This window comes from Dermacentor albipictus, chromosome 7 (genome assembly GCF_038994185.2).
Source record: "Dermacentor albipictus isolate Rhodes 1998 colony chromosome 7, USDA_Dalb.pri_finalv2, whole genome shotgun sequence".
Classification (NCBI taxonomy): Eukaryota; Metazoa; Arthropoda; class Arachnida; order Ixodida; family Ixodidae; genus Dermacentor; species Dermacentor albipictus.
In genome coordinates, this window is record NC_091827.1 from 124,511,812 (window position 1) to 124,539,574 (window position 27,763).

The following is a 27,763-nucleotide window of genomic DNA, read 5'->3' on the forward strand; positions in this document are numbered from 1 at the left end:
CAGTCGGACAGCGAAAGGTTCTCGCGTCTGAAATTTCAGACATTCTAATACATAGACCTTATGGGGTACGTGGTGGTGCCGCAAAGTCGTCCAAACTATCACACGTCCGGAGAGTCGGTCGTTGACTGCACAATGGCAACTCCTCAAGGCGTCGACACGGCATCAAAGACCATTTGTTACGATTCCTCTCTGTTACTTGAGCCAGCGTTACCGCGACTTTCGTTCCCTTTCTAAAATTACAGCTAATTCTCCTTGATCGATGCCCAAATTCCCCGAGTTTTCCCCGAGTATTTCCAGACTATTCAAAATCCCTGAGAATGCCCGGTTTTCCCGGTTAGTAGACACCCTGGTTAAGAACTGTCTGTCACGTTAGGAGTTCCCTGGTGTCGTGTGTATGCTATCCCCTATGCGCAGTGCAACTGCAAACACATTGGTGAACACGGGAACTTTGAAAGACAACTCAAGGAGCATCAATATGACCTAAACAAAACCACGTGGCCTCCAGTGCCCTTACAGAGAACCTGCTGAATCTATGAATTACCAGATAGGCTGGGACTGTGCCTGCATCAGCCCGTGTCCTAACAAGTGAGATACGTCTGAGTCAACGGCATTATCATTAGCCGCTTCATATCCAGACAACGGCATGCACTTTGAATCGTAACGACAGAAATTTTAATCCAATCTATGCCCACACTTTATGTCATTTACTCAAGTGCATGTAAGCTTGTTCCCTTCCTGTTTCGCCCTTCACTGTGAGCAAGGCTTCTGGGGGGGGGGGGGGGGGGTTGAAACATCATTTAAGAAAAAAAAAAGAAGTTTTCACAATGGCGGGCATCTGTTTCCTGTTTTCATAATGATTCTTCCCGATCAGACGAGATTTCTTCAGACCCTTGACTTCAATACAAGAGTAACTGGACATAGCTCAAAGAGACCTTCATGCTGCAGTCGATATGAACAAGCCGACAACTTAGAACAGCCTTTTAAAGCGAAGCATTCTTTGTCTCTTCCTTCAACTTTCCCACTGCTGCTGCTGCTGTCTGGCACACCGCATCGGGGGATGGTTCAGAGCGTGTGTATACATGACAGGAACAAGGCAGAGAGGAAAGGCGATGCAAGAAACTCATTTGGGCCCCCAGTGCGTCAAATGTGGACAATGCCCTCTGGAGCTCCCTGGGCATCACCACAATAGCCTCTTGACAGCTGTACTTATTCGTGACCCCCCTCAAAAGCATTGCAGAAACCGCAGCGCTTACCTTTCTACTAACATGAGCGTCCAGAGGGGATGTAGAGAGAACTGTAGAGAAGAGGGGGGAGAAGAGACAGCTCCCATAGAAGGAGGGTGGGGGGAAAGGCTGACATGAGAAAGCAAGGAAATGCTTCTATTATAGACACGACAGTGGTTGCGGGGCAAACTGGATTAACTTTCAAAAAAAGTTCAAGGTACAGTACAGTACGCTTTTGCTATTTCTGAAAAATAAGCACCATGCAAATATGTCAAGCGCACAACTTATGCAGAGCCTGCAAAAGCAGAGCTGCAGTTAAAGTGCACCACAGGGTCCAGGCGACACTATGGAAGCGGTCGCATGTCAAATCAATGATGATGACTGTTGGCCTGGATCCTGCCCAGAAACTGCGGTACTGACCCGAGTGTGCGGCACACCCCAGAGGCTTCCTCCATGGCTGCCACGTACTCGTCCTGGAAGGCCGCCAAGTCCAGCCAGGCGCGCTCGTCCTCCGGTGCGTCACGCAGTCGATCGGTCAGTGAACGGTGCTTGTCCGCTGCCTCCGGACACAGAAGGGGCAGCACTTCGGTCGTGGGCTGCAGCTCCTCGCTGCCCCGTGCAGCGAGCCCTGTGCGGGAGACAATCATTACAGTGCTACTATGAGGAAAAATTGGCACCACTGTCTGTGGATATGGGGAGTGTGGCTTGTTTTTGACTGTAATATAATGCAGTCACAGCAGCATGAATAAAGATTCTGTGGAATTAAAACCTTCATGACAAATCTATTCTCCTGTAATATATTTTTCATTTGTGGTATTCAGCAGTTGTGTTTATATAACCTAGGTGGCACTAGGCGCGCGCCTTATCACGTCAGCTGACACATGCACCTTCATATATATGCTCAACACGGCTAATAAAAGAAGAGGTTGTTTGAGGTACGGGCTGGTGGTTCACTCTGCGGTTTTCCAGCGCCCGCAGCGTAGTCGGGCAGGCACGACGGATACAACAGTTGGCGACGAGGCGTGACGTGACTGAAAGCGGAAGCAATGAGCCTACATCAACCACCCGAGTTCCTGCTGAGGCCCGGAAAGCCCGCCATTCCTTGGACGCAGTGCCACGGCCTTTTCAAGAATTATCTCCTGGCATTGGGTAGTGACCCACCTGCGCGTCGTAAATCCTTGCTATTGCACTCTTTGGGTACTGAAGGCCAATGCTTGTACTATGCATCACCGGAGAAGAAACTGTCGATGCCGCATGCCAAGGAAAAGGATAAAGGCGGCACGAGCGACGAGTACGATGCAGCACTGGCTATGTTGGATGCTTAATTCACTTTTAAAATGAACGTCGTCGTGGAGCGGCGAAGGTTCAGACAGCGCATCCAACTGCTTGGGGAGACCAAAGCAGTCTTTGTCTCAGCGTTACGCAAGCTCGCATTGAGTTGCGACTTCGGTGAGCAAGTTGACAATTTCATTTGTGACCAACTTGTAGCGAAAATGCGAAACCATGTTCTTCGGGAACGCCTACTTCTAGAAAGCACTTACAGCTTACTCTTGCACGTGCGCTAACAATTGCGAACAATATTGAAGAAGCTACGAAATACTCGCTTCAGCTTCAGTCATTGGCTGCGAGCATTCAAAAGGTGGAAAAACGTCACATTCTATGCCATACAGAATCCCGATTACTGCTACCACAGCAGCACAAGTCTTGTTTTCGTTGCGGGTCTTCGCAGCATCTTGCAGATTACAAGAAATTCAAGGCGCAGAATAAAATATGCAGCAAATGCGGCAAATGAGGATATTTTCAGTGTGTCTGTAAGAGCGGCATGCCAAACGAGCAGGCCCTCACAGTTCCAGACTTCGATACCTGCAGTACATCCGGCGACCTCAACGTCTTGCTTCTCGTGCGGCCGAGTAAAGCAGGAATACACATCTAAGTCCTCGTGCAAGATGTACCCATACATTTCCTCGTAGATACTGGCTCTGCTGTCTCGATTCTGTCCACTGTCACGTATTCAAGGTTGAAATGCCTTTCCATGCAGCCAACATTAGTGTCACTTTACGATTTTTCTAGGCGCAGGATAAGCACAAAGAGGTGTTTGACAGCGCCACTCGTCTTCCAGGGTCGACACGCCGAGATGCTTTTCTACATCGTCAATGACCCCACTGACATCCTCGGCATCGACGCCATCAAAGCACTGTGGCTGCACATCAACGGCATGTCTTTGCAATGCACCTACATTACGCAAGCACCACAAGGCCTTGATCCGAAACTGTTTTGTCAGTTTTGGCACTTGTTTGATGGAAAGTTAGGTCTGGCAAAAAAATTTTGTTCATGAGGTCAAGATAATAGAAGGAATCATGCCTGTCGCTGCTAAGTTACGGCGCATGCCATTTTCAGTGTGATATCCGGTACGTGAAGAGCTGAAGTGCCTTGAGCTTGATGATGTCATAGGAAAGGTTGATGCACCTGAATGGGTATCGCCAATTGTAGTAGTTGCAAAGAAAAATGGCAAGATAAGAATTCGTGTCGATCTGTGCGAACCAAACAAAGCGATAGTTGTTCACAAATTTCCGCTGCCACACGTGGAAGAACTATTGCACAAACTTCATGGTGCAAGGTATTTTTCCAAGACTGATTTAGCAGCCATTTACCACATAGTCTTGCTGAGTCCTGAAAGCAGAGAATGACTACCTTCATCACCAATAGTGGATTATACAGATTCAAACGCGTCTGCTATGGCTTTGCATCAGTACCGTCTGCCTTTTGGAAAATGATGGTCACTATTTCGAAGAACTGCAAAAACACTTTGTGCTACATTGATGATGTCATTGTGTATGGAAGCACACGTGAGGAACACTTCAAGAATGTGAAACAAGTCTTGGACTTGATTGCAAAGTCTGGATTGAAGCTGAATGACAAATGCATTTTCGATGTACAAGAAATAGACTTCCTTGGTCACAGGATCAGCCAAAAGGGGATACGCCCTTTAGACAGCAACATAGACGCCATCGAGGCTGCACCAGCACCAACTGATATTGGCACTTTACGCTCATTCTTGGGCATAGTGGGCTGTTACATCAAGTTTGTGCCTGATTATGCGGTGCTTGTTGAGCCTCTTCGCGAGTTGCTACATAAGAATACCCCATTCACTCGGAATGATGTGAGACAAGTTTGTTTCGAGCAGCTAAAAAGTTCCTTGTCCACAAGATGTTGACAGCTATTTGATCCTGTGGGTGACATTATTGTCAATACAGATGCCTCGTACATTGGTTTGGGAGCGGTGTTACAGCAAACAGGAAATAATGAGCTTGTAACGATTGATTTTGCTTCCCGCAGGCTTGCCCCACCGGAACAGAAACACTCCATTGGGGAACTGGAGGCCCTTGCTTGTTTGTGGACATGCAAACTTTGGAGAGTATACCTGTGGGGTTGCCCATTCACATTGTGCACCGACCACCAGGCTCCTGAGTACAAAAGAATCAGTCAAGCTGAGTCAAACTCCTGAGTACAAAAGAAGTAGGTCGATGTCTGTTCCGGATTGCAAGGTGGCATGCCAGGCTGATGGCATACAACTTTGCTATTGAATTCCAGAAAGGTGACAGGAATACTGTTGCTGATGCTCTTTCAAGGAAGCCCCTCCCAGGTCATGTGGAGGAAGAAGAGACAGAGGAAAGCATTTGTGTTGTTTCAACTTTCGTTACTCATGCCGAGTTTGTTGTTCAAACAATGCAGCACCCTCTGCTTCAACAGGTTATAAAGCGGGTGACGTCGGGATGGCCTGCAGTGAAGATGCTGCCTCCCGAGGCAGTTCCGTTCTACTGCGTGCGGACTGAGCTCTCAGTCGTTGGAGACCTGCTGCTTCGTGGAGACATATTCGTTGTACCTTTGTCCCTCGTAGCACGGCTTCCTGACAAAGCCCACGAGTCCCAACCATGGTTGACGATGATAAGGCAGCGAGTACGTGAACAATACTGGTGGCCTGTGATGTGTAAGCAGGTAGAACAATTGACTGCATCTTGAGGAGTATATTCCAATCAGTTGACAAGTATGCAAAACTGGTGACACCACCCCTGCAGCCAGTTGCATTCCCATCGGCACTATGGCAAAAGCTAGGAATCGATATTGTGGGTCCTCTTTCCAATCTGCCTGAAGATTGCCATTTTCCATTACAACCATTGATTATTTCAGCAAGTGGCCAGAGGTTTGTTGCTCGGCGAAAGTGACTACCGCAACGGTCATCTCCTTTCTGCGAAGCATCTTTAGTAGAGAAGGATATCCTGACGAGATTGTGAGTGACCACGGTCCTCAATTTACAGCCTGTGAGTTTGAGTTTCCTTAAGGAACGCGGCATCGCCCATGCGTATTCGACAGTCTACCATCCGCAAGCAAACGGTCACATAGCAAGGTTTAATCGGCTACTCAAAGGGTATGTTCACGTCTACAAGACGGAACGTCAGCATTTGAAGGAAGCTATTACAGACTACCTCTGAGTCTACCGTTTTATGCCACATGCCACCACAGGAGCGAAGCCTTCCGTCCTTCTTCATGGCAGTCATACCAGAACAAAACTTGATCTTGTAGGAGGGCCAGATAAACAGTTTTTCCAATAACTGCATGCTGCGATGAAAGCCATCCGCAGCAGTGTAACACAAAAGCAACAAACAAGTCCTACACTGACCGTCGATGAGCTGCGAAGCATTGTCCATTAACAACGGGTCAATCGGTTCGAGTCAGGTTGCCAGGTCATGTGCCTAAGGGCACATTGAGCTACTCAAGCCCATTCCCCATTGTTGACCAATGTGGCCACGACACCTACAAGCTTAATGATCGCCGCACTTGAATTCAAGATTGGCTGGTACCTCAACCAGTCACACCACCTACAGTCGGAAGAAGCTGTTCGCCTGAAAATGTAACACCGTTTGGCGAGCCACAGCAGGAAAACCATGACCTGCCTCAACATCTGTTTGGACACCAAATGAAAGGGACGTTCCGGAACTGAGGCGTTCGACAATGCAAAGAAAACCACCATCTTGGTTTAAAGACTATCATAAACATTCAGTGCTTATAGTGTTTCCAGTTGTTAATTTGTTAAGTAACTCCTTTTGAGGGGGGAAATGTGGTATTCAGCAGCTGTGTTTATATAACTTAGATGGCACTAGGCACGCACCTTATCACGTCAGCTGACACATGCACCTGTAAATATATGCCTATCTTGGCTAATAAAAAAAACTGGTTGTTCGAGGTACGGGCTGGTGTGGTTCGCACTATGGTTCTCCGGTGCCCGCGGCATAGTCGGGTACCCACGACAGCGGATACATCATTAAATATTGTTCACATATAAAATGCTATCAAAAATAAAAACAAATCAGAAAGATATGACACTTATGCAGGGCAAATATTGACCTTCTTGTACTTCCTTAAACTTTAGCAATGTGCCAGAGATACTTTTTAGATTCAACAGGGGTGGACAGCTGGAACAGCCTTTGGTACAATTTTTGGAGCAAAAAATATGTGGTTCTGGAGCAGAGTATTTAAATTTCGAGCAGATCAATAGAGGAAAGAAGGTCATTTTTCGAGCTGAATATTTTAGATTTGCAGCAGCTTATTAGGATCACAACATTCAATGAATGAAGTGACCGTGATTTTTACTGTAGCACTTCCTTTTTGTATTAATTACTTTCTTCACAGAATCAATTTCACAGGCAGAAGGCCGCTATGTTACACTTTCTAGGGTTTAGCTGATACAGAAGTCCCGATTATTCTAGCTCACATAGTTCAAACTAAGCGATAACTCGAACGGCAATTTGGGTCTCCACGCGACACCAGACATATAAATTGAGAAAAATCTCAGTATTTCAACACATAAGGGCGCGAGACAGTTATTTGAAGCAATATTCCCATTTCCGCCTACTGCTTATCACTGAAGTATGATGCCTGCACACAAACTGAAATTCCAGTCAAACACCTACGACGCATGCTAATTGCTTTCTCGCTCTATTCTTTTTCCTCCCGGGTAATGCTCAGGGTCTCCGATACAGCTCCACGATAGGCTAACGAAACTTCTGCATACTGCATATCGAAAGGGACCCCATGACGACAGCCCCGTCAATATGACAGCAGGAGGCATTTGCATTTGGCTAGATGGTTGCTTTGCATGCCGCAAGAATACTTCCAATAATTTAAAACATCATTTCTCTTTGTAAACTGACATGTTTTTCGCCGTTAGTAATGATTTTGTTAATTTACAAGGATGGTGTTTTCCCATGGATGTGGTTCAGCACTCACTATGTGAATGACTGATTGGGGTTGCCGTTCTACTGAATCCCCTTATCGGCATCGCCATGACATGCGTTACTAACCACGGCAAACTTAGTATTTCATAGTACATTATCAACCCAATCAGTTTCCAGTGAGAGTTTTTTCGTGCATTATCAGTCTCGATTGGTACAAACATGTTTATACACTTTACTCAGTTCTGTTCACATTTCTATGTTCCAGCCCACAGCAAAAAAGTTCCTGACAAGACCTCTACTAGCTAAGGCATTTTCTGGCACTAGGCGACTGAGTCAGCAAAGCCCTATGAGCCCACAACAAAACATGGATACAAGTTAATACGGTCGTGCGTCGTGCGGTCGTGCTAATACGGTCGTGCGTTATCGATCGTGGGTAAAGAGAAATGTATGGGCGGAATGGCGCAATACTCGACGACTGCAATATCCAGAGGATGAGGTAAATGAACCCTAGGTTACTTAGCTGCCACTTACCTATTAAACTGCCCTGAACCTCTGGTGCTCACAGTCAATGTCTTAGAGCAGCTCGGGTACAATCTAAAGCATTTTTACAGTTTTGGCACAGCTTGGCACAGCAAGTAGCAAATGTAGCCCTGCAGTGCAATTGGTGCAGCTGAACCAACCCTGATTAAATATAACTGCACATTTTATGGCAAAAGTTATCTTTCAATAGGTTTTCTTACATATTAAAAAAAAACATGCATATTCAACCTGATGTTAGCATTTGCAGTTGGCGGCAGATCGAGAGCCGGCCCTAAACGATTCATTTTGTTACTGCAGGTAGGTCAATATGTCCCAAAATTTTCAAGTGGTGCTACGGACATCAACACATACTAAAACTGGGAAAACATAGGAACCAAAGTAACAAAAAATTTGACAGACTCGACTATGGTTGAAATCTACGTAATGCAAAGCATCACTCAAATCGTTGCGGCATGGGACGCTGACACGCGTCAAGCTAACGGCGCTCCGGCGGCTCGAGACATGTTTTGTTGTTTTCCTATTGCGTGGTGTGATGAAACCGAGATGAAATCGAGTTGGTGGGCGACGCCAGATGCCGCCGAAGTGAAACATGATGTCCACATAATGCCGCCTGCAGCACGGAATGGCGGCGCATTTGGATCAGCACTTACTAAAAGCGTGCAGTATGCTATCCATGCCACTACACACTGGGCGCTGTAAAACAGATAGGTGAAGATGGTTATCAAATAGGTTTGACGGTGATAGCTGTGAATGTGGCGTGTGATGGCCTGGGCAGAGATTTGCTAGTACTGGAATAAGAAACTGTGTGTGCTGTCATTTTCACATGAGACGGGCAGCTATATACTGTTCTCGACCACGTGTGTCTTGTGCCTTTTCTTGTTCACACAGGATATAGCGGCCGGAAAACATATACGATCACAGTCTGCTGCAGGGAAGGGCAGCATGTTTCAGCTATCACCTATTAAAAGTGTGTGCTACGCTTTCGATGGCACCACACATTGTGAGACAGATAGGCGAAGACGCTTATCACAATATGGTTGGCGGTGATAGGTGCGAATGCCGCGTACAGTGACCCTGCAGAAGATTTGCTGGTACCGAAATGAAAAACTGATAGCGCACCGTCGTTTTCACGTGAGACGGGTGGGCTAGTATTACAGTGAAGCTGCCAAGCTGGGCGGCCATATACTGTTCTCGATCACGCATGCCTCACGCATTTTCTTGTTTACATGGGATCTAGCGGGCAGAAAAGCATCACACGATCACAGTATGGTGGCGTACTGAACATTGGTGCCGAAAAATTTTGTTCTACGGGAATGTATGAACCGGTAAAAAATTAGCACAACTCTATTGGGTCATTTTTTGTGTTCTCAATGGCAAACATTGGCACCGGAAAAACATAACAGGAAAACATTCTCATATAACGGGAATGTATCAACGAGGTTCTACTGTAATGCTCTTGGAACCAGTGAATTTGTTTGCACATTATTTTTAGACATCTCAAAGCTTTTGATTCAGTGAACCATAATGATTTACTTTGTAAACTTCATAGCTATGGCTTCAGAGGGCCTTCCTTATGTTTCCTTGAGAATTATTTGCAGGGTTGAATTAAAGTTGTAGTAATCGGAAATATTAAAAGTAGGCCCGCACAGTTGTCCATTGGAGTTCCTCATGGATTAATTTTAGCACCCCTTTAATTTAATTTATATGTTAACAATCTCACTCACTGCATTCTTCAATGTTGAGTATTTCAGTATGCTGACGGCACACTTCTAGCATCCCGTAATGCTAATTATGATCACACTGCGGCTGAGCTACAAATAGACGCTATAAATGTCATGAGTCGGTACTGTAATAACGTAATTCATATCAATAAAAATTAAAATAAACACATGCTTCCACGATCCATTGAAACGTATCCGTGTGATCATGCCTTTGTTACTTCATTCTCCTCAGTGTAATAATTGCGCATGCGCTCCCATTTCATACCTTTCAAGTGTCAAATATCTGGCATTTCGATTCCAGTATGTCTTGGAACAGTCATTTGGCTAACGCTTGTAAACAACTGCACAAAACAGCATGTCTGCTATGATCTATAAAAGCATTATGCCCAATCTATATAAGGAAACTGATAGCTCATGCATTAGCATACAGTGTGCTGTGCTATGGAGTTTGTTCTTTTACTTTTGTTCAGTTTGTTTTGGCATAATAAGGTTGACTGCTTACTAAAATCTATAATCCACGTCGTGATGTATATTGTTTCAATTCCTGGCAATTCTAGTCTGTTTTTGTGCTCATGTGTTCCTTCGTTGAGGAAGTTATTTAAAGATAGTGCTCTACTTACATGCCTGTGGAATAATGAATTCTGCCTCCCACATGTCGCTGCTCAAACACTGCATCCACAAGATCATTTCATTTTGCCCACAGTGCGGGATAGATATGGTGGAGGTGTTCGTACTTTCTATGTGCCAAGTGTTTTGAATGATCTCCGAATTAGTGTTTTCTCTTTAGGCAGTTGAAAAGACAAAGTCTGTTATCTTTGTTTTGTATACTTGATTTCTTTCCTTTTCTTCCTGCCTGTTCCCTAGTGCAGTTATTTTCGCGATGTAAACTGACAGGTAGTGTAGGCTCTGACTTGTCTGCCGGGCACTGCCCCAGAAGCCATTTGTTGGCTTGGGCAGGCCCATATTATTATTATTATTATTATTATTATTATTATTATTATTATTATTATTATTATTATTATTATTATTATCTACATGACATGAACCCTTTGAGTTAGCAAGGCAGCAGCAGTAGCAGATGACACAAGCACAGGCTATAGATGCTAGCTGTCTGCACCACGAGGACAAAGACGGTGCTTGTTGAAGGAACAACACTGGTGAAATGTGCAAGCACAGAGAAGTATGATAGATATCTAAATGCAGTTAAGGCTGCGTACCCCTTTTCTCACAGTGGCATAACCATTCTGGGGGCCCGTATGCAGTGGTACACATATAGTGGCCAAAGTTGTCTACTGAGCAACACAGCCGCCACAAAGCGAGGCAAAAAAACATATATATATATACACACATACATACACATACACACACACACACACACACACACACACACACACACAAACACACACACACACACCTAAACAGATAAACCTATATGTAACGAAGTCTGTAGAATTGGTAATTTGCTTCACTATATTGAAATTCCATTGTATTGAAATTCAACCTTTCATGCTAATCTTTTCGATAAATCTGGGAGTCAGTGATGAATGATACGGTTTCATGCCACGTACGTCGACGATATCTTCACATCGGCGGCACGAATTAAGCGAAGCCAATCACAACTTCACGTGCACTCCACCCCCGTGGCTGATAGCATCGCCCGCACCGGAACGACGCTATCAGGAAAAGTGCCGGCAATGGGGAGCGAATGCTCCGTCAGCCTCTCGCTCGAACGGGTCACCAAAACTCGAGATTACACAACCTCCAATACTAAATGTATGAGAAGACAGCTTACACAGTGCAATGCCAACTCGGCATGCCAACTCTTTGCACATGCGGCAGATTACCTCTAAAGCAGAGAGCGCGGTTGCGTATGCGCTCAGCTGCACTTACAGCCATGCGCAGCCATGGCCCAGACATGCGCCAAAAATGGAGACATGCGCCAACTTTCCCCCCACATTCTGCCCCATAGCATGCACTTGATCTGGTTACCATGAGCTTGCTCCCCTCCTCCTCTTTCCCATTGCTCGTGCGGGAGGCAGCACTCGTGTGTGAAATCACCATCTTTCTTGTTTCACCCTCACACACTTTCACTGACACCTAAAGCACAAAGAGCGTGGGGCACGATAGGATCTTATCGCACTTTCACTTTATATGGAACATGATGCAACTCCACTTCAGCGGTCACTCTAGTCGCGCCGCGCATGATTCGAGAGTTGTGTTTGCAAGCAGCCACTTGTACTTAATTCACATCTGTGGAAGTTTCCATTTATTGTCTCGGCATTCCTTTGCAGTGGCTGTAGAATTTCAATATACTGGAATCGCATACAAACACACTCCGTTTTGTTGAAGTTCTAAATACATGATATTCCATAGGCAAGAGGTAATAAAAATTAAAATACTTTGTTATATCAACAATTTTGTTATATTGAAGTTTGTTATATCAAGGTTTAACCTTTTGAGGGGCGATTTTTTTCGCCACATGTGACCGCTCAGAGTTGATTTTTTGTATGCAGATTTGAATTTTTCTTAGGGACTTATTTCGAAAAAAATTTATCGTAATTTTTCTAGGGTGACCGTAAAGTGAGAAAAATATATTTTGCATTGGTATATATGTACTCTTCATTGACGAATAACAACATTAAAGAACTAGATAAACTTATAAGAATCAAAAATTTGATGCATTGCTATACACATAGTTCAAGGTTTTGAAAATGCACACACGAGAACATTTCGGAAGACTCAAATGTTCCTGCTCTTACGCCGATATGTAGAGGCGCCGACAAAAGTGGTATACTCAATGCAGATTGCTACTGCAGCAGCGTTGCTCGGCATTTTGGCGAGCTGACGCACGAAACATTGACACGAGTCAAGCGACACGCTTGCAGATAATAAAGGGCACCCATTGGCTGTCTCGATCCCAGATGCTGCCTGTAGATGGCGTTGCGATGCAGTTTGCCGTTGCTCCGGCTCCCGCTGCATGGAGTATACCACTTTTGTCGGCACCTGTACATCCGTAGCGTAATCAAACTGCTTAGGTGCGCGCACTCAAGAAAACTGTATGGTTGTGTGCATGTCAAAAAAGCAAAACATGTGACAAACTTCCGCTAATCTTCATCTTATTGCCAACCAGAAGAAATTAGTTTTCAAAGTGTCAAAAAAAAAAAAGAAGCACCAGAAACGCATGCACGACGGCATCCTTTCTATGCACACCCCTGTGAGCAATAAACAAGCGAGAAAGAAGCGGTCACCTTTTGAGTGATTAGTAACGAGATAGCCATCAGTTTTGCTAGTGCAAGAAGCCCAGACCGCCCACGGAACAAAGCCCAAACCGCCGCCCGCCCGCGCGTGCGGTAGTATATAGGCAGGCAAAAGGATAGACAGTTGGGCGAGTTGGTACGGTAACGGTCCGTGTCCGTGTTCACTTCGCGCTACTAGCCAAGATCAAGAAGAGGGAGGTGCGCGAAAAAAATTCCCTGTATTCCCACATAGTGGCAGCACATGACCGAAAAGAAAAAGTTAGGAAATTGGTGCCCTTTTTAAATGTACAGATGGCGCCATAAATATACGGCATCGGCCATTTTTGGACTTGTTCGTGGCTCCGTATATTTATGTCATTGACCCTGTGGGAGTTCCTTCAGTCTACCGGGGTGCAGTCGTTGCTGTGCCTAAGGCTCCGGACTTATTCGCCATTGCGAGGAAAACCTCTCCCAAATGCCTGCCCCTCGACCCGCGCGCCGCTTTCCCCGGGCGCCGCGGCCGCGTCCCGCGACGTCATGCTACGCGGCCCTGCGATTGGGTCGTGGGGCGTGACGTAGGGAAGAAGCCCCGACTGGGGACGATCACGGTGCGCGGGGGAGTCGTGCTGCGAGAGGGACGAGCGCCGGTCACGAGAGGCAAGCTGCAAGGTACGTGAGCGACCAGCTATTTGTGTCCCCAACGCCCCGGCCTGGGGACGTTCACGTGCTTTGCTAGCTTGCGTAAGTGTGACTTGCTGACTGGCTTTGCGTTCCGCCCTTGCGGTAGTCGCAGGCGCTCAGTGCATCACATTTTGGCGCCCAACGTGGGGCAGTAACTGCCTTTGCATTGCTGCGGTGCGTAACGAGCCGGAGACCCGCTTGATCGGCCGGCCGTGCCATGTTTTCCAGCTTCAAGGAGTCGTCATTGTTGACGACTCTCGCGAATGTCGCCCTGTTCGATTACTCAGCCGATGCTGGTGTCGAGCGTGGAGGCACAGCTCAACTCCCAGAGCACGAAACACGGAGTGCAAGCTTAGTTGGCGCAAACCTACCAGATGCGTGTGATATGTCCACGCCGCTCCACGACGGGCGTGGATCTCTCAATGCAGCGATAAGCAACGATGAGCTTGCCGCCATGGAAGAGGTGGCCCACAGAGAGCGACGGATTAATGCGCCGAAACAAACAAATCCGAACGTGGTGGCCGTCGACCAAGTGCCCACGACGGCTTTGGTATAAGACGTTCGGGACTGAGCGCTGAGGCTCCGGGGACGTCTTGCCGTTTTATTTTGTACGTTGGATTCTTTAACTTTTTTAAATGTTTATTTGTGAGCATGTGTCTCTGTGCGTGTGTGTGTATGTTTCTGTGTTCGTGTAGCAGACAGTACGTTTATTCTGGGGGTATTCTGGGGGTATTCTGGAGCAGTGTGTTGTACAGTTTTCCCTTTGAGTTATATGGTTGTACACGATTTTCACTGGGTTTGTTGTACGTGTTAAATAATTGTGCTATTAGTGTATTTGCCCTGGTTGTATCGTTCTCGTTTTCTTTAATATGTGTTTAAGGGCTGGAACAGAGGCAGGAGGTTAGCCGTCCTTGCAATATCTAGTGCTGGCTGATACAGTGGACTTTTCCTTTGTGTTACATGCCGCCGGCTTATTTCTCAGCTGGTAGGGACATTTAAGGGGAGAGGGATGTGGGTGTTCCTTCAGTCTACCGGGGCGCAGTCGTTGCTGTGCCTAAGGCTCCGGACTTATTCGCCATTGCGAGGAAAACCTCTCCCAAATGCCTGCCCCTCGACCCGCGCGCCGCTTTCCCCGGGCGCCGCGGCCGCGTCCCGCGACGTCATGCTACGCGGCCCTGCGATTGGGTCGTGGGGCGTGACGTAGGGAAAAAGCCCCGACTGGGGACGATCGCGGTGCGCGGGGGAGTCGTGCTGCGAGAGGGACGAGCGCCGGTCACGAGAGGCAAGCTGCAAAGTACGTGAGTGACCAGCTATTTGTGTCCCCAACGCCCCGGCCTGGGGACGTTCACGTGCTTTGCTAGCTTGCGTAAGTGTGACTTGCTGAGTGGCTTTGCGTTCCGCCCTTGCGGTAGTCGCAGGCGCTCAGTGCATCACATTTTGCGTGTCCGAACCGTCGCAGACCATTGTCGGTGACGGGAAGCGCTAGGTAGCGTTTGCGAACACATTTCGGCCCGCGCGCGTAAACCATTGTTCGACGCGGCGCGTAACCCGCCTTCCTCGCCATCGGGAACCGCGGGCGTCGAGTGTACTCCGTGTGTTTGGGTGCAGTCTGGTACATGTTGGCCATTGGTGATCAATAAACGCCTTAACTGTCCTGGACGCCGTGTGTTCCTGGGAGAGCGCCCATGCGTACGGCCAGAGCCGTCCAGGTCTTTCGGCTCGGTGCTCGAACCTGCGGTGGGTCTATCGCCGTGCGCCGTCGTGCCGCGTCGTGAGGCTCCACTTCTCGGGGGCCACTTGGCGACGCCGTGCGCGTAGACGTACTGTGAGCCCACAACCCTCAAAGGGTTAACTGTATATATATCAAAAATTTTCGCGGCTCGAGGCAGCCGCGAAGAGCTACGACTGAGACGATCAGCTCTGGGCCGTCCAGCAGGTCCTCGAGGCGCTTGAAAGGCACGGACCCAGCGAGTCGGCAACGGCGAGCGGAGACCCGCGCCAAGTAACGGCAACTTCGAGGATGACGTAGGCCCTTGTCAGGGCACGCGAGCGCCCAACTGCAGGCATAAATAATGTTTCTCCAATCCAATCCAATGGCAGAACACATCCACAATGATTGTATAAGTTATGCCCCGGAGAGCATTCAAGTGACCCGCAATACTCTAACTATGCTCAATTTCCAAACACCAGTGGAGTCTTCTTCCTCATCTTCCACTTCCTTCTTCATTTTTCAGATTCTAGTTTTTTCATCTGGTAACAGCGTACCCTGGCTGCCTCAGTTTTGGCAGCATAGTGACAACATTCTGCCACATTATACCATTGCTTCTTGTCCTCTACCTCTTCTCTTGGATTGCTAATCTATAACTGCTGTGACACTTGGTGTGCGGCTTGTATAAAGCCCCTTGCGACAGATGCCCCAGCAGAGTGAACTACCAAGACATCCAGCCTCTTGTTGTAGGGTTGTATAAAGCCCCTTGAGACAGATGTCACATCAGAGCAAACTACCAAGACATGCATCCCCTTGGCACGTGGGTTGGATAAAGCCTTCTGCAACAGGTGCCACAGCAGAGTGAACTACCAAGACATCCAGCCTTTTGGTGTGTGGGTTGCATAAAGACCTTGCGACAGTTGTCACAGCAGAGCGAACTACCAATACATCCAGCCTTGCACACAGGATTGCCTCACACGAACTGACCAGTGATCAGACCATGCGAATGTCCTACCGTCCCATATATTTTTCACCTTGCCAGTTGTTAGTGCAGCACCAAGGACAGTAACTTGCTGGCCATGATGCAGGCCCAGGTTTGATTCCTCAAAGGGGACTAAATTTTTTAAATTTATTTTTCTGCAGTCATCATTTTGAGGCCAGACAGATACCTGGCCAGCCAGGCCAAAGTGGGTGGTGGTAAGCAAAAAATGCCCTCACATTAAAACACTACACTACAAGTAGTTCTTGTGCACACTGGTCAAAATGCACATATTTCAAGTGTCCTGGTTTTTCTAGAAACGCACCAACTGAAAGCCCTCCCCCCCCCCTCTTATATGGCATTTCCATGCATGATGATGATCATTTACTGGAATGCCCTTTGAAATGAGGCAGTGATCAATGGCCACCTAGCCTTCTCGAGTTACTCAGTTATGTTATACATGCTTTTCATTCTAGCATTTTCTGTATATGTCTCCTTAATGTTCTTTCCCGCCGTCAAAACTTCTCTACCTACCTTGTACTGCTGCCTATGCAATGCAACAGCATGCAACAGCACTGCAGTGCCACCTTTTCCATTACGTAATTGTGAGAGACGCTGTGGCCTAAAACCGCCCATGCAGCATGCACCAAAGAGATTGTAGGCTTATGCTTCAGGCGCGAAGGAAAGAGACAGCTGACCCAAATCGATGCAGGGTATAGAACTGTGAGCCATGGCTTTGTGTGCCCTGGCCAGGCGCCATCTTTATTTTCTTCTCGTGTGGGTGCACGCTATCCCGGTTCTAGACGCCACCCAAGAGAGGGCACTACAGGACCCCCCTAGACCAGAAGACGAAACCAGACTGAGGGCCGGCTATGGCACTACGATCGGCGATGGGTAGAGAGAAAACAAAATACACTATACTGATGGGCGACTTGAATGCCAAGGTAGGCAAGAAGCAGGCTGGAGACAAGGCAGTGGGGGAATATGGCATAGGCTCGTTATCACTTTTACCCTCTGACAAAGAAGGTGGTTTTGCTGTCCTGCCGTTGGGTGACTTCAATGCGAAGGCCACCATTGCCATTGATTCAACTTTTAAACGTGATGACAGTGTTTCCCTTGCAAATGTGAAATTGAAAGCAAAAAAAAACTATGCAAATCTTTTAGCCTTGAGAAGCTAGCAAAAGTGACAGAAAAAACTAAAAAGCTAAGCCTAGACATTTTCTTCTCAGCTAAGACACATAAGAATGACTGCCCTCTGCGGGTAATCGTAACTGAAGCAGCGACTTGGCAGAAAGCTGTTGGCTTGTTTTTGCACGATAAATTAAACCTCCTAATCATTGACGATCTTTTCCTCGTTAGAGATTCTGGTGAAGTTATTAGTTTTTTAAAAGAGAATGAAAAGGGACTCAAGATGTTCTCGATCGACGTTAAAGATCTGTGCTATTCACTTCCACGTGACAAGTTGCTTCTGGTTGTTGAAGAATGCATTGATGACTTTGGATCAGTTAGCTTTCAGAATGCTGCAAGTGTTTCTGTTAGCGGCTTTCTTCAATTGCTCACCTTCTACTTGAAATCAACTTACATTTCATGGAATGAACAAAATTACATACAAAGGAATGGTGTTTGTATAGGATCGTGTCTGGCACCTGTACTAAGTGATATTTATTTAGCTCATCATGATCGCAATATTCATGATCACCTAGCCACGTCTCTTGTTGTCAAAGTGTGCAGGTTTGTGGACGACTACCTGATATTTATTGATTGCACTAATTCCGCTTTTGAGCCTGCTGTTTCTGAAGTCTTGGAGATTTTTGAGAAAGAGCTGGAGCCTCTAGAACTTACGCATGAGGTCCCCATTGACGATTCCTTACACTTTCTAGATCTCAGGCTGAGCCTTGCTAACAAACATGAGTGCTGGTGCTTCGAACCGAGAAGTAAGAAGCCACTCTTGCCCTTTAACTCCGCACACTCATAACTCGTTAAATGAGGTATTATAACGTTATGTCATGTTAAGAGCCTCAGTAAATCGTGCCCACACCAGATGCAACATAGCCTTGCTGCTCAGGTTGATCGCCTTTCTTGGGCTGGTAACCCTTCGGCCTTAATTTGAGCCATAGCGGAACAGCTTCTGAGGCACACAAAGCGTGATGATCCCGCTCAATCAGGGAACCAGCGGGCTGAAAGACGCAGGTTTGCAGTGCTACCGTATGTGCATGATGTCTCCCATAGGCTAAAGAAAATTGGGCAGCGTGCAGGAATCACAGTTGTTTTCTCAGCCCCGGAAAAATTGGCAAGGCTCTGTAAGCATGTAAACGCGCCTAAATCGCATCAGAGTTGTTGTTCTGTCGGGCACAGAAAACGTTTTGTGACGTGCACAATGAATGTAGTCTACCAAAGTCCCCTGTCTTGCGGCAGTAAATATGTGGGACAGACAGGCAGGTGCTTAAACGATCGACTAAAAGAGCACTGTAACAATGTCCACAGCACTGTACAAGGCCACTTGGGCATCCATTGCCGGGACTGCAGCTGCGTGCCATTCTTTGAAGATACTGAAGTTTTAGCGAGACACAGCTCACAGCTCACCCGGGAAATTGTGGAAGCTGATTTCATCAGAAAACTTGGTAGTATTTGCGTTAGTGCCCCCTCTATCGTGCTGACCCCTGGTGAAGTCACGTATCTAAACAGATAAAAATCGTAATGTTAATTTTTGACATTTTTTTCAGGTGACCATGCTCTTAGTTCAGTGACTTGCTGTTAGAACGCCCCATGTGACTGTCTTACATTTTCTGCGCATGCCCTTTCTTCTATATATACACACGATGTGGCAACGCAACAGAATATTGTTGGAAGTCAGCGTGTGTATGTCGTCTATCGCTGTCCTTGTCCTTTGCGCTGTACATTATTTTTGACTTTTGATTGTGTAGCTCACTGCCGACTAATTTTTAAACTGTCTTCTTTGTGTTTCGATTCACTATTTCTATCTTTGATCTGGAACTTTCTTACCAATGGGCAGCAGTTCACCGTTGTTAACATATTCTTCTTCCCACTCTCTTACATTTCCTCGGGTGTTTCTGATATATATTAACAACTTACCGAATAACATATTTTCTCATGCGCAGATTATTGCCAACAAATGTACAATTTACTGGGTGATTATAGTACTAATGACTACGTAAAAATTCAAAATGACCTTGACCTTATTAGCAGTTGCTGTAGCATGTGGCTAATGTCGCTTAATCCAAATAAATGTAATTTCTTTCACTCGCAAACATTTCAGTTCAAGCTTTTCATGCTATATTAATAACAACCCTGCGTCTGTCCTTACTTCTTTAAAATATCTAGGCGCAACCGTGACATCAAACCTTTCCTAAACTACATACATCAACATCTGCGGAAACGCCTCCCAGTCCTTGGGTTATTTACACTGCTGACTAATGCACACACATTAGCCTATCTTACATTTGTTCACCCTAAACTTGATTGTTTTTCTTCAGTGTCCTCCCCTCATTACGTTTATTGAACCACTATGCCAGAATCAGATAAGAATAAAGCCACTGATTAATTTCACACAGGGTTCATGCTGGTGTATATGACAAAAATTCAAGGGTGTTTAAGGACTTTTAAGGTCCTGTGTGTGGATTTTCAAGGACCACATGCAGGGCCATAATTATACATGCGTATATAATTATGGAATATGTACTGTGTCCCGTGACAATTGCCCCTTCCCACGCTTGTTAACCTTCACCGCAATACTTCACGTACGCTTCGCCGCGTAACATCGCCGTGCTGAGGCGCAGCTGCCTTTCGGGAACCAGCATTATGCAACGCGCCACGCTTTCTAAGCTTCGAAGCCATACGCGAGGATTACAGATGCGGAGTTGGTGCGATTACTGACAGCAGCGAATTCTTCCAATGAAAAACACGGCACCGAATGGCAAGAACCTTAATAGCGAACGTCGAAGCAGCGAAGCCCAGTGTTGCCGCGGTGGTAGCTACTGCTGCCAGCGGATCGGCGTGCAAGAGCGCTGGATAATTCGAGGCGGCGAGATAATCAAAACGGCGGTGATGGCTTCGATTAATGCCATTTGGGACCTGCAGTCAAGGCAAAAGCTCCGGAAAATCGGACAGCGAAGGGTTCTTGCGTCTGAAATTAAAGACATTCTTATACATCGACTCTATAGGACGCGTGGTGGAGCCTCAAAGCCGTCCACGCTATCGGGCATTTCACAAAAATCGGGCGTCCAGAAAATCAATTGTTGACTGTACACAGGCAACTCCTCCAGCCAACGACATGGCGTCAAAGACAATTCGTAACGAGTCTTCTCTTTTACTCGAGCCAGCAGTAGATTGCGACTTTCGTTCCCTTTCAATAAAATGGCAGCCAATTATCCATGATTGAAGCACAAATTCCTTGAGTTTTCCCTGAGTTTTACCAGACAATTCAAAATGCCTGAGAATTCCCGTTTTTATGCAAAGCATACTAGCCGCACAACCACGCTCTTCCTTGCTACGCCGCGCGCGGCCGCGTAGCTACCATATGACGTCATAACAGCTGCAAAAGCGGAGGCTCAACTTGTGCGCTCGCTTGCGGCCGCGTAGCTACATAGCCGGGTCTCAGCTCGTGCGCTCGCCTGCGGTCGCACAGATGGTACTGTGGCCTAACTCCCGCTCCTCCCGCTAGGGCACTGACGTCACAACAGCTGCAAGCCGGGCTCAACTCTTGCAAGATGGGCTGGGTGGGAATCGAACCAGGGTCTCCGGAGTGTGAGACGGAGACGCTACCACTGAGCCACGAGTACGATGCTTCAAAGCGGTACAAAAGCGCCTCTAGTGAATGCGGTGTTGCCTTAGAAACGAGCTGTTTCTAAGGCTCAGGCATGCGTCGCTTGCTCAGGCGCACATTTCGTTGCCGCACCGAACGCTGCGTTGCTCGACGCTCACCGCGTCCGATGCGGGGCGCGTAGTCGCTGCGCCGTAGCCCATTGTCTTACACCCCTTGGCGGGTCGATGGGAACGCTGTCGCGTTCCACTCTTGAAGGCGAATCAGAGTAACGCATGAGTTGTTTCTTCGTCTAGCCGCACCAAATATAGCCAAGCAACAGCAGTTCACCAGGCTAAACAATGGTTCAACAACTAAAATAAAGGCTAGTATGCTTCGCATCCTGGGCCTAACCTTAGCTAAGCCACAGCCATTTTTTTTTTACAAAATCGCAACGGGGATTCAGGAGGGTTGAAATTTTCTCGAATACAATCACTGGAAGTTTATTAAAAGTAAAAATTTAGGAAATTCAAGGATATTCAAGGATCTCCGAAAATTCCAGGACTTTCAAGGCCTTGAAAACAATCTTTTCAAATTCAAAGGTTTTCAAGGACCCGCAAGAACCCTGTCACAAGTTACAACTACAACGCAATCATAACACAAATGAAAAACAAGTTATCAATTCCTTTTTTGAACACTTATCTGGATGTAGCGCTTTTATCGCTGTTTTACAAGTATGCTCCAGGACCAAGGCCATCACCAATAACTCTGCAAGTATCTCCATTCACCTCACAAAGATTACATAATTGTCTTTCTTTCATGTGCATATATGGTAAAACAGACACTTTTAACTCATCTGCTCTTCCACCTATCATTCGCTTATTGAACGACCTTCCCAATAAATCCTGTTAGTTAGAGCTAACAAAGACAAATTCCATCAGGACATCAAGATGCACTTATTTATTCATTTATTTCAGAAGTACTGCCGACCTCTCATATGGGGCCTTAGGCAGGAGTGGGTTATAACACAAAAAAGATTTGAAAACAAAGAGAAACATTTCTAGGAGCGCGACAGGAAAATTTGCCAAAGCAAGCAAGTCCAATGCTTTAATTAAGGTGTTGTCTGCTTTGCTTCTCGTATACATTTCTTGTCTTTTTGGCTCTGAGGATATTTTGACTTTGTGTTAACTTGATTCTTCATTGTATGATTATGAACAAAGCGTTTTATGATTTGCGTAATCATATGCTCCTTATACTATGTAAAATTTTGAAGCTCCCCTTAGCCATTGGCTATTCTTCATGCCTGTAATGCATTTTGAATAAATAAATAAAAGATGGTGGTCACATACTGTCACATACTCAAGAGCGTGCCAGTTTGCTCGGTGCAGTGGTTGAAGACCACATAATAACAATGCTGCCAAAAACTGACAAATTGGCCCTTCCAAATGTGCACTTCTTTTGAAATTGCAGGGTACCAACTCTCCTCCCTTGTCCCATTGATTGAATTGACTGAGCTTTCAGCAGCACGGTCTGGGTGTACGCATCTGGTGTGGCATATGCCTGGTACCGTGACACTGCCACACCAAGTTTTAGTTACACAAATACCGCATTTACGTGCATAAGGCCTGCACACTTGTAAGGCTCACACACTCACTTCGTAGCGCGAAAATCGGGAAAACTTTCACTCAGTATCATGCAGATGTACACATACATATCCTCTGAGACTGCACTAGTGTGCATTACAGTCTCAGAGGCCACACAATTCCTATGCTCGGTAACTAGATGTTTTACTGTCCTGTCAACGATGGCATCATCATTTTCATTATATCCCCATAGTATCCCGCCAAATCACAATCGCACGGCATAGAGCCAGTGTGTTTCCATGGTAACGGCGGTACTGAGATGTGTCATTCAGCAGGTATGGCCTGTTTAGCTGCATCATTTTTTTGGGTGCATTAAGAAACATCACTAAAAGAAGTCTGCACATGGCTATTGAATGCATGGCGTGGAGTTTCATCTGAGGCTGTCATCAAGGGCTTCAAGGTGACAGGAATCTCAAACATTAATAGACGATGAGCAAAACGAGAAGATGGTGAAAGCAGGAGCCAACATTTTGACAAGTGGACTTGTCTTCTTCAAGGCGACATATGCTTTCCTCGCTACAGTATATATAGGTAGGGTTCCTCTAAAGGGGAGAGGACGTTAAGGCGGGTAGGTGCGACAACGAGCGAAGGTGTGTTAGCTATGAGGGTGTCGAATTGAGAATAAAGGAGTCCTGTGCACAAGGCCAGGGACACGGCTGTCTGTCAATCACGTGTCAACGGCCGTATGTCAGCCAGCGTGTCAACAGTGTGCACAGCAGCCCTCTATCACCTGTTCCATTGGTGGTCGTGGGCTATCGTCTCTTTGAAAGACATAATAGAAGGAGCGACAGAAACCTGTGCTCGTGAAAAATAAAATATTTTAAGAAAATACTGAAATGCAATAAATAAATAACTAAAACGAAAAAAGGAAAAAGAAAAAAAAAGCTCTAAGCAACCAAACGAAGTGTTGTTGCCTATAGCTTGAAATTTAGCATAGCGAATAGATTCTAAAGCTCGCTTTAAAATGTTTATGCCTATGGTTGCATTGTCTTGAACTTATGGATAAGGTACGATGCTCACTGTTTTCCTTCTCATTCAGAACGGAAATTTGGCTGTAAGATGTAGAGTTTAAGTTCATCAAAGTTATGACTTGGTTGGTTGAAATGCTCGGCGACGGCTTTGGGAAGCTGTTTAGCTGTGTCCGTGCGATGTCCGTTTAATCTGATATTCATTGATTGTCAACATTAATAGACGGTACACAGGATGGTCAGCTTTGCCAGAATGCAGACGAGGCAAGCTTCTTAAGCGACAAGGGTAGCGGATGCAACAAGGATAACTGAATAGAAGTGTTCATAGTCGCTTGCTGGTAGTTGTGTTATTTTTTCATAGCAGTCTGAGCGCAGTTCAAGGCTTCAGTGAGTACCCGTAAGGATGCCTCGTGTGAGGCCTGCATCCTAAAAAAAATCCTAAAAAGCAAAAGTGCAGGCCTTACACCAGTAAACATGGCAATTTTTCCAATCTGGAAGCACACTGCACTTTGTGCACATATTGAAGTGGTTGCATTAAAAGGAAACACAATTAATTGTTTATTGTACTTTCAAACAATTTAAGCTCCATTTGGTAATTACTAGGTAAACAGCTATCAAATGCAGAAATTAAAAAAAGGACAATAATTTTCTCACAGTATTTCATTAAATTCTTCTCATTGAAGGAGATTCATGAAGCTGCCCCCTTCAATGGCAAAGTCACGTCACAGCTTTATTAAAAGGTGTCACTGCGCCCCTTCAACAGAATGGGTACCAAAACAAGAACACACATTGCTGAAAGGCCACAGTGCAAACCAACATTTGTGTACTGCTTGCATTCCTGTACACAGCTTTGTTTTGCTTAAACAAGAGCTCAACACAGACACCAAGAAAGAGAATAACACTAATTCGGTCAAGGCAGAAAGCTGGGCTAGTTGGTGTGTCATCATCATTTCCCTTTTCATAGCACTTTCTCTGAGTTTCGTGTTCCGTTTTTGACAGGTAATTCGGACAGATTTATATGAAAAAATAAAAATAAAGAGTGCCATGTACATACACAGTATGCCATTATTCCAACCATTCCATATGCACATGGGATCAAACAATGTTTAAAAAAATGATCAAGAATGCTACCATGTGCATGTGTTCTGCAGATTGTCTTGCTTTTTCTCAATTTGATCATTTTTGAACGTTCCTGCTTTAAAGATGTGACCCTTCTGCACGCAAGAAGCATGCAGTAGTCGAACCTGGCTATATCAAACTTGCAAAAAAAAAATGCCTATCAGTTCGATATAGGGCATAATTCAATGTGAGCCTGCTAAAGAATTGGCCATCATAAAAACACATACCATTTATAAAATTACTTTATTGATGAAACTAGCTTAGTTTCACATGAAATAGTCCTGTATTTTCTTATGCTTGGGCAATCTCGCTACTTGCGACGCATGCACTTCTCCACATAATAGAGTTTTAGATTAGGGGATGCAAGCGGCTTGTGTACGCAAGAACTAGGGGCGCATGTGCACACCCAAACGTAGGGGTCTGCGCATGTGCAGTACCATGGCCCCTAGTTCTTGTGTATGCAAGTTGCTTGCGTCCCCTAGTCTAAAACTTTATTGTCTAAAGAGTCGGAGCAGCTGAAGCCCCAACCTTCCACGTTCGTGCAGAAGCACCAGACTAGTGCGAGTGCACCACTCACCTCGAAGGACGTGGGCAAAGGACCGTCGTTGCTTTCCTCATTGTGCCCACTTTCACTTGTGCTCAGTACCGTGTCGGAAATGTAGTCTTTGTTTTTGGGTTCTCCTGTGGTCGCGACACCATCATCTGCACTCACAAATTCGTCGACTGTTGGCTCGTCAACGGCTTCAGGAAATTCAAACAGCTCGGTCCATACTTCGGCAACACTGGCAACGCACTCATCAGAATTGACAATCATCACCGGGCACGCAGAAGCTGGCACATCTGAAGCAATTTTGGATGAAACACTTGTACACGGCCGTGCATACGCATCGGGTGCCACAGGGACCGGGTTGCGAGTTTGTCCGCTTTAGCCCTAGTCTCGCCCTTCAAGATCGTGCCGAGAGTGCTCCTCAGAATCTTGCACACTGCAAGGGCATCCGACTTCTAACCGCATTCGACCCAATATATGATTTAAAGCTTCATGGCGAAAAGCTAATTCTGCCACTTCATCACGGCAACACTGCGGGAGAAGACCCACGAGGCGCAAAATAAATTAACCATAAAACCAGCGAGACAACTCGCACATGCACCATCTTGCACGACAGGGGCACAAGAGCCTCTGATGGGCTGTCCGAGCAACTGCTGAGGGCGGGCCAGGATCATTTTTTGCAGAGAGGTGTCGATGGCTCGCCCGACACAGCGCGTTCACGGTAGGGAGAGTGTTTGAATGAAGCCGTGCTGCCGCGAGGGAAAGCTAACTTCTGGGGGCACTTTTGCGCTGCTTGTCATTCGATATATCAGGAGTCGCTGCTATTTTTGTTCGATGTAAGCTTAATTTTTCCAATATATACTTATTGTAACTATACCATGTTCAGAAATTGTTTGATATACAGAATTATTTGTTGTAAACGGGTTCGATATAGTCGGGTTCGACCGTAATGTTTCTACAATCTTAAAAATGTGTGTTAGCCCTCTTTTAACCCCTTGGGTGCCTGATGTTTCGTGCAATTACGCTTACCGTGTGCTGGAGGAGCAACCAATTCAATTTCTAAGCAACACATTAGCAGTCTCCTTAGGGCACCCTCTATGGGGGTCTTTTGCTCAAAGGAACCATTTACCTTGCAGGTAGCTACGGGTGGAGGCATCATGGATGCGCAGCGGGTCAACGTCACCATTCCCAGTCCGACTTGGGAAAAAGTCACACACGGGGACGTAGACCAGGTTGTGCTCGCTGTGGGTGAAGGGAACGTGTGGCTGGGCAACATTGGCCACGCAGGAGGGTGGGAAGGCCTTGCGGTGCCAGTAGCGGTGAATCTTCTTTTGACGACCCCTGCCACACATACATGCAAGATGCACGCAAACTGTGGTCGTTGTACGCAAGTGCAAGAGAGGTAGTTAGGCAATGGACAAAAAAATCCATCTCCGTTCCACCTTGTGAAAGCGGATGTGCAGCGAAGCTGGTGCAGACGTTAGACAAGTATCACCATCCCAACTGACATTAGACAGCGTTACACAAGCGACATACATCACGTGCATGCACATGTGCAGAAGTGCAGCATACATCCTCACTCTTTTAGGCTGTCAGCCAAGTACACTTGGCGGATGGCCTTATTGAACTAAATTATTGTTTAGAAGTAAGCTGCAGCAGAAAATGAGTGAAGTACGATTTGCGCACAAGCTGCGGACGTGACAGCTTCGGTTTGTAATACGAACGTACAAGAAAACATAATTCTGTTATGTGGAAACTGAAAGACAAAGCTCTTTTTCAGCTACCGTTAGAGGTCCATCCTCATTCATCCTCATTCTTGTAGGCACTCTGCCTGGTGCAAGTGTGTTATTGAACTAACTGAATTTCCCAAAGTAAACTTAGTCACAAAATTCATAAAGTACAATTTAAATACAGCCTACAAACATGATAGCATCAAATTTTAGTTTGAATATATGAGAAAACATAATTATGTTATGCCAAAATTCAAACACAAACCCCTTTTCAAGCAGCCGCGGTGGTACTGTTGTTGGACAGTGTTTGCCATAATGTTGATTGAGGTCGCAGCACACACTGTGTAACAGGTGCAACTGGCAGAGCGCCCACGCATCAAGGGCATTGTGTGCACACATTCGACACACATGCACACACATGTGCAGAGCTGCAGCATACATCCTCATTCTAGCATGTCCTCCACCTGGCGCAAGTGCATTATTGAACTAATTGAATTTCTCAAAGTAAACTGTACCACAAAATTCGTGAAGTATGACTTACACACAACCTGCAGACATGATAGCATCAGACTGTAATTAAAATATACAAGAAAAACATAATTCTGTTACATGAAAACTCAACCACAAACACCTTTACCAGCTGCCACTTATTTTTTTTGGGGGGGGGGGGGCGGTT

At 46.1% G+C, this 27,763-nt stretch overlaps 1 protein-coding gene across 4 annotated transcripts in view; it reads right to left on the reverse strand.

The window, feature by feature from the left end:
• Positions 1 to 27,763, reverse strand: part of LOC139048149 (nuclear exosome regulator NRDE2) — a 297,571-nt gene that overhangs the window by 180,788 nt on the left and 89,020 nt on the right. For all 4 annotated transcript variants that reach the window (XM_070522677.1, XM_070522676.1, XM_070522675.1 and 1 more), the window contains 2 exons: positions 26,487 to 26,698; positions 1,644 to 1,851 (listed from right to left, as the gene is read on the reverse strand). In XM_070522677.1, coding sequence (XP_070378778.1) covers positions 1,644 to 1,851; positions 26,487 to 26,698 — 420 coding nt within the window. The remainder of the gene's footprint in view (positions 1 to 1,643; positions 1,852 to 26,486; positions 26,699 to 27,763) is intronic.